A 10,221-nucleotide genomic window follows, 5' to 3' on the forward strand; every position below is an offset into this window, starting at 1 on the left:
GCTCTACATTTAGCGGCAGTGTTCTCCGAAAGGAATTTCTCTAGACACATGGTACAAGGGCTTGAACTGCGTATAGGGAGTATTACTGGCGGCCATATTCGTGTGCGCTGCTGTTGAGCGACTACTGACGGCGAGCTTCCGCAGTCCTTTTGGAGCGTGCATTTAGCACCATCAAGGTCGTTCTGAGCATGCGCTCTAAACAGCACCCACAAATATGGCGTCCAGTGAATACTCTCTATACGCCCACTAAAGAGACCGTTCCGAGCGTAATTCGATACATTGAAACCCAACACCGACTCCTTGAGCTCCGCCCCCTCAGCTTTCGGGAGTTGTATAGCGCACGCGCTTCCGCTTCGCGTTGTGGCGCCGAGCCACGCGAAGCGGCCCCCGCGGAGATACCTCAGCCCCCATATGGGGGTCCGCTGGATCACCCTCTTCGCCCTGATTGGATGGCGACATGGACTCGTTACATGCGGTGGGTCACATTGCTTTCAACCGTCTCTTTCGCTTAAAGTCCCAGTCACACTGTTCATATACATCGTATCTACAAAGGACAAGGAGTTTCTCTGCAGAAATGATGACAGGTTGCTTCATATCTCATGTATGCTTTGAGCATATCTGTAGACAGTTTTTGTACTACCAGTCTGTCAAAAAGGACTGTCGAAAACACGCATCAGACCGTGTCTGCAGACTCTCTTTTGTATGATGTTTAAGGAGCGCGACCGCGGCTTTAGAGAGCGCATTAAAATGTAATTTTACGTATCAGATATCCCATATCTCGACGTCGGCGCAAGGCGGCGCTAGGTGGCGGAAGCTACCGCCCTTTACAAAGGGTATAGCCATTAACATTCATCCATCCATTCAACATCTGAACCAGTGAAGTTATAAGTTTTGAAACAATAAAAAAAAAAAAAAAAGAAGTTTGTATTCTTTCCGAAGGTTCCCAGGAGTAAAACGCCGTTTCGTCATGAAGCACCCAGTGGTTTTTAAAGAGTTTGAGAAACGGGCGCAAACGTGTCGGATAAAAAGGCGCGATTTTTACTGCATGAGTTGCATCGTCTGCGTCACTGTTCTCGCCAAATAAGCGCGGCATCGATTTTGAGTGCTGCGGAGCTGACGGTGAATATTTTATCATGTAATCTTCCCAGACCTCATTTTCGAGTTATAGATTCACAGTGTTGGAAACTATTATAACGGCCTGCCGACGCCTGTGATGGGTGCGAAGCAGCTGACTTTGTCTCGCGATAGCGTGCTTGCAGGCACTAGGGGGCCACCAGTAGCCCGAGGTGTTTGCCTGTTCTAAATCTATTCCAAGTATTTTCGGTTGAATCGCGGCAGCGTTCTGTGTAAAGACCCGACAATAGACGTAGCGTCCTCGTTAAGCCTTATGGAGCTCAATTCGCTCGAGATGTCGACAAGATGCAGACGAGGGAGAAACTCTGCTGCCCTGCTTTCAGGCACGAAAGTTTCATCTTCTCTGAAGAAACATCGGTTAGAAGATCGTTAATTCCTTTATGGGGGGAATATATAGACTATAAGATTCATGTCACAGCGTCCGCGCAAGTTGCTATGGAAACTTTAGCCCGGAAGAAATGCAATCGCATTTAAAAATTATTTTGTGGTTCCTCATATTTTACGTGACGTACAGAATCTAAGTGAAACGCGCTGACTGTCTTATCTCTTTACGCGATTTTTCTTTGTGCTTTTACAGACGAAGAATACGTGTCTCACAGCCAGCTCTTACGGGCCAAGCTCTTCGATCCGTCGAAGTACGACGTGCACCGGCGCCCCACCAAGGACAGTTCGAGCGCTACCGAAGTGTCTCTACATTTCTATGGGGAAGAGGTCGCGTACATGGTAGGTATACTTCACCCTCACGTGCATACGCAATACGTCGCTAACCCTTACCAGTCATTGCGCATGAACGTTGATGACCACGCAGAATCTCCAAGATGACTGGCTCGCCCTCGCCATGGTCACGTGCAAAGTAAGTATAGAGCTCGTTTCGCAATTTCACGCTGTACAATCACTAAAAAAAGTATTAAGTTCATTTTTTTACGTAAAACGCAAAAAATACAACAAAAGAAACGAACAATTACGCCGAACAATAAAAAGCATGCTAGCGATTGATGAAGCTCAGCATACGACCAGACAAAGTTGAAAAGAAACAGCAGCAGCTGGATATGCACATTAGGCATGGACATTGAGCATGGCGTTTCACTTGCTCAACGTCCCATGCCCAATGCCCAACGCGTGACGAGTCCCGCGCATCTTCTGATATCGCTCCAGGGCCAATGATATTTTTGAATGGGGCACTAGGAGCAGCACGTGAAAAATGCAATCTACTGAGGGAGCTAAAAAAAAAGAGTATGCCCAGTGTGCCACTGTGCATGCTGTTATATTTTTTTTCAAGCATGATGTTTTATTAAGCGTAGCGCCACAACGCATAACGTTATTTATTTATTTTTTCGGGGGAGGAAGGGAGGGGGGGGGGGGATTAAACATATCAGCCTCGCGTTATTCGCCGAGCGATCCTCCGTAGACTGCAGCGATTGGCTTTCCCAACTGCTTTGTGGGAGGGCAGACGCTTCAGATGTCGAAAACTAATATCAATTTTACCATATGCTCTCAATTTCCTTGCTACTTTGGTCTTTTCTTTCTTGTTGTTGTTGTTACTGCATTGTTTTGTAGATTCGTGACTCACATTATCGAAGCCGTTCACTGCAACACTCTCGGGTCACGTATAGGCGTGTTACTCCGCAGTGCCTTCCTGTATACGGAGACTACGCGATGTGTAATATATTATGGATACGGAGTCCTCCACCCGACAACCTGGTCCAGCTGACAAGTTCCTCCGCAGATACATTGGGTCTTACCGCCTCATCGATCAAACATCCCCCGTTTCCTATAACTCTCCGCTCCCACAGCGTGTCTTCCTCGATATAGATTTTTTACTATGGGACCGTTCTTCGGCTGGGCCAGGGAGCGCGCTGGAGCGATAGCAGTGGCGCCGCGCCGTGGCGCGAATTCGCCCAAATTAGCCGTTCGCTCGTCCTATCGCGCTGCCAGTTGCAATGGCGAGCACCGCGTTGAGGTTTTCTGTCTGCTGAAAAACTGATAATCTTTTAGGGGGCAAACCTCCGCAAAGAAAGGTTCCCTGTGTGTCAGATCCCTGGGGTGGAGGAAATAATCCAGGCGTAAGAACATTTTTTCGACTGCGATGTCTTCTCGCAAGTGCAAGACAGCGTCGACTGTAACATCCATTTCAAGATAAATGCTGTTTTTGTTTATGGTTTCGCTCGCTGTTCAAAGTTAGAGCTATCCGGACTAAGACAGACTAAGATGAGGATACAATATTGTTTAAATTTTCTTTTCGCGCACAGCTGGGCTGTCGCATACACTCCTTGAACTCAGGTCAGTGCTCTTAGAAACTCGGAGTTATCGGCTGCTGCATGGAAGCATGCCAGGCCTGTCCTAATTCATCCAAATGAAGTTAATGACGAGGCATGCACAGCCTGATCGCAGCACTTGCTCAAGTTCTAATAAGAAACCGAAACGGAACGTCAATAACGCCATCGCTAATCTGTTTCCAGGTATTTTAAATAAACCAAACAAAAAAAAAAAGAGAAATTTTTAATATACGCTTTGACACCTTGCTGTGTATGTGCTCATCTGCCGCTGCCACCAAAGTGGTAGAATCGCAATTCATGTACGTGCGTCAGTAACCCACTTATAATTTTATTACTGAAGAGAGTGATCTCCAATCAATTTGCATTGGCGTCGTAAAGCGTCGCCTTTTTTTTTAACTAATTTTTATGTGACCGCATAATGATAAGTTTGAACACTGTTGCGGTTCAGCATGCACAGCCTGATCGCAGCACTTGCTCAAGTTCTAATAAGAAACCGAAACGGAACGTCAATAACGCCATCGCTAATCTGTTTCCAGGTATTTTAAATAAACCAAACAAAAAAAAAAGAGAAATTTTTAATATACGCTTTGACACCTTGCTGTGTATGTGCTCATCTGCCGCTGCCACCAAAGTGGTAGAATCGCAATTCATGTACGTGCGTCAGTAACCCACTTATAATTTTATTACTGAAGAGAGTGATCTCCAATCAATTTGCATTGGCGTCGTAAAGCGTCGCCTTTTTTTTTAACTAATTTTTATGTGACCGCATAATGATAAGTTTGAACACTGTTGCGGTTGACTACTAATAAGATTTTTTGCGTCACTATTTGTTTTGTTTGCTGTTTAGGTACAATTATACATCGTCTCATCTTAGCATGGACTATTGTTAGCCGTGCATGCTGAAAGCGCGAGTTAGTTGCTTTAGATAAAGCCTTGGCGGCTGCGCGAGCGCTCGTGCAGCTAAAGCTCCAGTTAAGGCAGTCAAGGCTACCTGCTCGCGCCTACACAGCCCTCGTAGTTAATAATAATAAATTTTATTTCCATCGATTGTGATGGTGGGACCCGTGGAAAAAAGCTGCGAGATGCAGCTTGACTGGTCCTCGGGTCCCTACAATGGTCAGCAGCAACGGATCGGAAATAAAACTGAGAAGAAAAAAAAATATAATAAAAAAAAAAATACACACAAAAGCTAACAATTTAAAGATACATAACTACGCACTTGCCTGTTTTTTTTAAGCAAATAGACAAACATAAAAAGCAACTATTAAAATTTACAAAACTATACTATACTAGTCCGTGCTAAGGTGAGACGTAGTATAAATTTGATACATCTTGAGTCTCTGTGCCAGCAAAAAATAGTCAATATTACTTCACTCTTTCTGCAATAAAAGTTAATTTAATTTTAAATTTCAGCCCTCATTATTTAGTGTTTGACCTTTGTGACGTCCCTTGTCCTCGTGCTGCTTTCAATTTATACATCTAACATTGACAACACACTCTATTGGTTGACCGAGGAATGTCCTAGGCTCTAATGTTTTAGTGTTCCTTGGAAAGTAATTATGTCTGTTGTAGGTTATTTTAATAATAAATAAAAAAAATCTAGAGTACAGCCGTCAGTGTAAATCTTTTTTCAACTATGCGCTCAAGTCAGTGCGCATTACCGGCTACGATTATCGGCCTCATTTTTCCCAGTGTCTTTCGCTGCTTACACGCCTCTTCTTGCAAGCATCGTGGAACGAAATTGATAGAAATTACATAGAGCTCAGGCGGGCTGGGGTGCATATCAACAATTTGGATGAATTGCCTGAGATGGGGCGAAAAAACTAAAAATACTAACCGTGGTAGAGAGATATTTTTTTCTGTCTCTTCCACGGTTGATGTTTCTAGTTTTCTCGACCCTGTCTCCAGTAATTCATCAAAATGGAAAATTGGTATAAGTAAGCAAATAAGCTGGGTTCTCAAATTTAAAGTTGTTTAAAAATAGTAACTGCATAATCGGGTTTATATTGTCAACAGCCATTCGGAACCATCGTAGCTATTACATAAGGAACGTCTAACATTGCCAACACGCTCCAATTGGTCGACCCAGCAATGTTCTAGTGTCTAATATCGAGTTCCTTGGAAAGTAATTATACATGTTGTGGGCTAACTATATATTTTTAATAATATATATAAGAAACTAGGATACAGCCGTAAATATTTTTTTTTTCGATTATGCGTTCAAGTCAGTACGCAATAGGGGCTACGATTATCTGCCTAATTTTTTCTCAAGTCTTTTGTCGCTTACTCGCTTTCTCTTGTTTATATCGGGGAACAAAATCGGCGGGTAAGCAAAGTGAGCTTGGTTGGTTGTTTAAAAAAAATAGTAACTGCATATTCGAGGTTACTTTGTCGACATCCATGAGAAACCATTATGGCTATTACATTAGAAACTTAACGTTAGCGTCAGATGGCTGGCCCACACGAGCTCAGTCCGCCCTCAAAGTGACGGCTCCCCCAAGCAACGCAAAACACTCGCATACTCTCGTGTGTGCACTCGTGGAAATGTAATCTCCGAAAAGTCCCTATTGACGTGAGAAGTAAGCGTAGCTGCATTGTTGAATCATGCGACAAGATAGAGGAACATTAATTAAACCTGTCCTCCGCACAGCTGGCGATTCATGCTTCTGGCGATCTTGTATCACCTCCCAGGAACCAAATAAGACTTTTCGGGAAACAGATACCCTTCTGTTCAATACGATGCTGTGGCATTTGAGTACCTTTTGCATTCGGTACATTACTTTACGAAGCGCGAGGCCAGCACGACAGACGCACCCTGCCTCTCGCGTCGTCTGCTCCTCGTACTGCTAACAAGTATGGGCGCACCTCGCCAGGGGGAGCTGTGGCGCTGCGTATGCGCGGCAAAACTTCAGCCGCACAGCCCCATGGTGCTTGCTCATTTGATCGTTTTGTTGGCTTATTGGCTTATAATCGAACCCGTCCATACTCTGTTCCATCTTACAACGAGCCGGTGATGGCGCAACAAGCCAGCGGGTCGTAGAGATGCCGTCGAATCTAGCGCGGTGAATGTGTCACGTCACTGCGTGTGCCGTGCATTGCTGCGCAATTCCCGAAGGTCACGTGGCACACAGACACACGTCATCGGGTTGGCTCCGACGGCTTGTGGCACCCGCTGCGTTCCGTCGCAAGCTAAAACTGAATCGAGACCAACATGCGTCGCTTACAATCAAATCCGCGTTTCCACCACCCGTGCTACGGAACCACGATTTCCATCGGGCGAAGTTTCTGCTCACGCGCCGGGCCGACAGCAGCGCCACCGTAGCGACATGACGTGAGAGGACTGAGTTGGTATCGAGAGTACATACTGGTAAGCGTGATACTCATAAGACCCTGCTTTTACCCGCTGCAGAAATGGTACGACCGCACTCTCCGGTGGAATCGGGGCGACTACGGAGGACTCCAGAGCATCGATGTCTTCCTGAGCGAGATCTGGAATCCGGATATTCAAATCGTCAACACGTACGTTCGAGATGAGCAGCACAAACAGAAAATAAATTATAGAGAAATAAAAAAGAAGTATAATATGCCCTGTTGAAGGTTGTTGAGCAATGGTTGTTGAGTTGTTATTATAGTAATTGACAGCTTAAGAAATGCAGAACGTCACTAATAGTGTTCATGCTTCATACCTTGTGATTCGTCCTCTGGCGTTCTCATCAGATAATGGCCGAAGCTCATTGACTGCGGAGTGATAAGATGGCACGAGACGCTCTGCGTTTACCCGGTGACTGTAGTGCCATACTACTAATTAGGACACGTGCCAAGAGCCACCATGAAGCATCGTCCTTTTTATTGTTTTTCAGAAGCCCCGATGATTACACACCGCAGACGATCATGGCTTCCCTGTACCACGACGGAGAGTTGTGGTTCTGTCAGACGGCCACGGTCAAGGTACCCTGTCCGATGGACCTCACGGACTATCCGTTCGACAGCCAGGTCTGCAGGATACGCTTTGCGTTGCTAGCTTACGAGGACGATGAGGTCAGGCTGGGTGGCGAGGGGACCTTAAACCCCAGCGTGACCAACCAGAGTTCAGAGTGGCAAGTCACCTTCCTGGACACGTCCCACGGAACGCTCCTCAACAAGACGACCCTGGACATGGCCATAGGGATGAAGAGACGTTGCACTCATCATCGTTACACAGCCACGCTGCCGTGGGTCGCGTCGGTCATCATGATGCTTCTGGGTTTCTGGATGCCCACCAACTCAAGCCGCAGGCTGACTTTGGCGTGCATCAACCTGCTGCTTATCATGCTGATGCTCCAGCGGATCACAGTGCTACTGAAGACGTCTTCGGCAGTTCCTAAGATAGGTGGGTTTCTCTTCCTGAGCAATAATGACCTTCATGCCTTTGTCTAAAAAAATTTCAGAGAAAGAGAAAGAAAGAAATGTGGTGGAGGTAGCTTTAATGCGTGAATCTCGAGTTCTATTGTATACGTCTGCATACCTCTCAAAAGACGTCGGTACACGGTTACATTCCTAGACTGGTACCCCGACACAAAATTCGGTGCCTGCTATGTAGTAGTCACTTGTCAAAATAATTTAACACGTTGCTCCCAGGCTACTCAGTACCAGGTCCTGTTTATTATTCGACAATAACGACCCGAAATTTCGAGGGTCCGAAACGCACATCGCGGAGTCATTCAGGAATCTGGCTCACAGCACGCGCTCAACAGCACCAAACTCAGCAATGGTGGCCAGTGAATAACATTTCCACTCCCGAAAAATCCGGAGCGACTACCGCAAAACATTTGTACTACGTGATTGTGAGTTCGTGTGAAGCGCTGCCGCCAACTATTGGCTGTTGCGCAGTTCAAACTTGTGTCGTTTGCAGACGGACGACGTAACTGACACTATAGCGTCCTCTTTTTCTTACCTCTTTCAGGCACGTTCATCCTTTGAACACGCTCATGCTTTGAAATGTTGATTCATCAAATGCACCGCCTAGGGTCACCTCTGCAATAAATCGTAGCGCGATACGTTAAGACACCCATTTATGCAGCCTCTTCAAAGGGCAAACGTGCCATCGGGTTCGCACTGCTAAGTTGCCGTTGCCTAAGGAACGGAACACCGCAGTGACTCTATAGAAACAACGGCGTGTACTCGTATAAATGCTCTTCCCTATTTGCTGTGTTGTCCACAACAAAGATGCCGCTACTGCGCTTGTGCGCCGCTAGCCTTAGCTGTAGAGATCCAGATCTAGTATATCCGGTTGTGCAAAGCGTTGCAAGACGGCGCAAATGATGCGCGAAAACTCCCTACAGTCACTGAGAGGATGAGAACCGCAGGAAGGTCTTTCAGTTGTCCAGCCTCCCGCGCGAGCTTTCTGCCTTCGATAACACCTCGGCGTCTCGTAAGCCTCGAGTTCGCACACGCAGCCAAAGCACGGTGGAAGGCAAGGAGCGCGTGCTGAAGGCCATTCGAGAACAACGCCCAACCGTCCTCATCCCCTCGGTGACCATAGTAATAGATGCCCTTTTCTTCATGGTCGTAGTGTGACGCTAATAGGGACTTTTAGCAAACCTTTACCGTGTTCCGCGTACCGCACTAACGGAGCCTTCGAAGCATGCTTTTAAGCGCGCGCCCGGGTGATACCGTGTCCGCGAGCGCGCGCTTAAAAGCATGCTTCGGAGGCTCCTCCGGTGGCGCGGTGTACGCGGAACACTATAACGGTTTGCTAAAAGTTCCCCATACCGCATTCACATACGTAGCTCATACATCATACAGAAAACGATCTACCAACACTAGAGAGTTTTAGGGAACGGTTTTTGCACATCCGATACGGTATTCAATGGGCCCTCCGGGACGAACTGCGCATGCGCTACAGCAGAAGACTCGCGCATGCGCAGTTCGTACCGGAGGGCCAATCGCATCGTATCGGATGTGCAAAAACGGTTCCCTAAAACTGTCTACTGTCTGAGGCGTGTTTTTTTCTTGCGTGACGGTCGGCGTAAGATTGGTCATGCAAAAAACTGTCTGCAAAAAGGTAAACATACTTCGAATAAGCCTGAGGCGTGTCCACAGACAATTTAGTCATCGTGTCTGCAATGAAATGCTCATACATATTACTTTTGTATGATGTACGAGCTGCATAACGCTCGCTTTGTTCGGTTGCAGCCTTGTTTCTCGGGAACGCGATGGTGATACAAGTCGTAGCGGCGGTCGTGGCGGTTCTGGTGCTCAACATGGATTCCTCCACGATGCCGATCAAGGTGCCCGAACCCGTGGTCCGGCTCCTGACCGGTACGGCCGGGAGGTTTCTTTGCTTGGCTCAGGAAGGCGTCAGGGCGGACCAGCGTCTGGAGGATTCCGAAAACCCCTTTCCCGCAAGAAAGAACGACCTGGAGAGGAAGTGCGACTGGCTGCTCGTGGCTCAAGCCTTGGACAGACTGTTCTTTGTGCTGTTCGGCATTGTGACTCTCTGCGTCATGCCGTGGTGAATATGTGGCATTAGTACAAAATAAACTTTGTGCTCTTTGGCATTAGTACATAATGAACGAGAAACACGTGTTCGCGATGGCGTAATTTTACTGGAAGCCACAGTTTGCGCTGAATTCTGATTCCGCCGAACCTTTCCTAATAATCTATTTAAAATATGCGGCTATACAGCTTCATCATTTTCCTTTTCAATCAAGCCCTGGTTTTGCGAGTAAGTTCAATATATTACAGACTGGTGGTACGCAACAAACAAGTACAGAGATACGCGGTAGACGAGTGCTGAACTTCAACTAAACGTTTATCGAAACCAAGTACA

At 46.7% G+C, this 10,221-nt stretch overlaps 1 protein-coding gene across 1 annotated transcript; it reads left to right on the forward strand.

The window, feature by feature from the left end:
• The first annotated feature begins 411 nt into the window (after window positions 1-411).
• LOC115312042 (neuronal acetylcholine receptor subunit alpha-9) lies at window positions 412-9,979 on the forward strand. Its single transcript, XM_029970934.2, has 6 exons — window positions 412-475; window positions 1,712-1,857; window positions 1,943-1,987; window positions 6,820-6,929; window positions 7,271-7,779; window positions 9,585-9,979. The coding sequence occupies exons 1-6, from the start codon at window positions 412-414 to the stop codon at window positions 9,905-9,907; spliced, it is 1,197 nt and encodes a 398-aa protein (XP_029826794.2). The 3' UTR covers window positions 9,908-9,979.
• Window positions 9,980-10,221: the final 242 nt, after the last annotated feature.

This window comes from Ixodes scapularis, unplaced genomic scaffold (genome assembly GCF_016920785.2).
Source record: "Ixodes scapularis isolate PalLabHiFi unplaced genomic scaffold, ASM1692078v2 PGA_scaffold8__174_contigs__length_109621045, whole genome shotgun sequence".
NCBI classification, from domain to species: Eukaryota; Metazoa; Arthropoda; class Arachnida; order Ixodida; family Ixodidae; genus Ixodes; species Ixodes scapularis.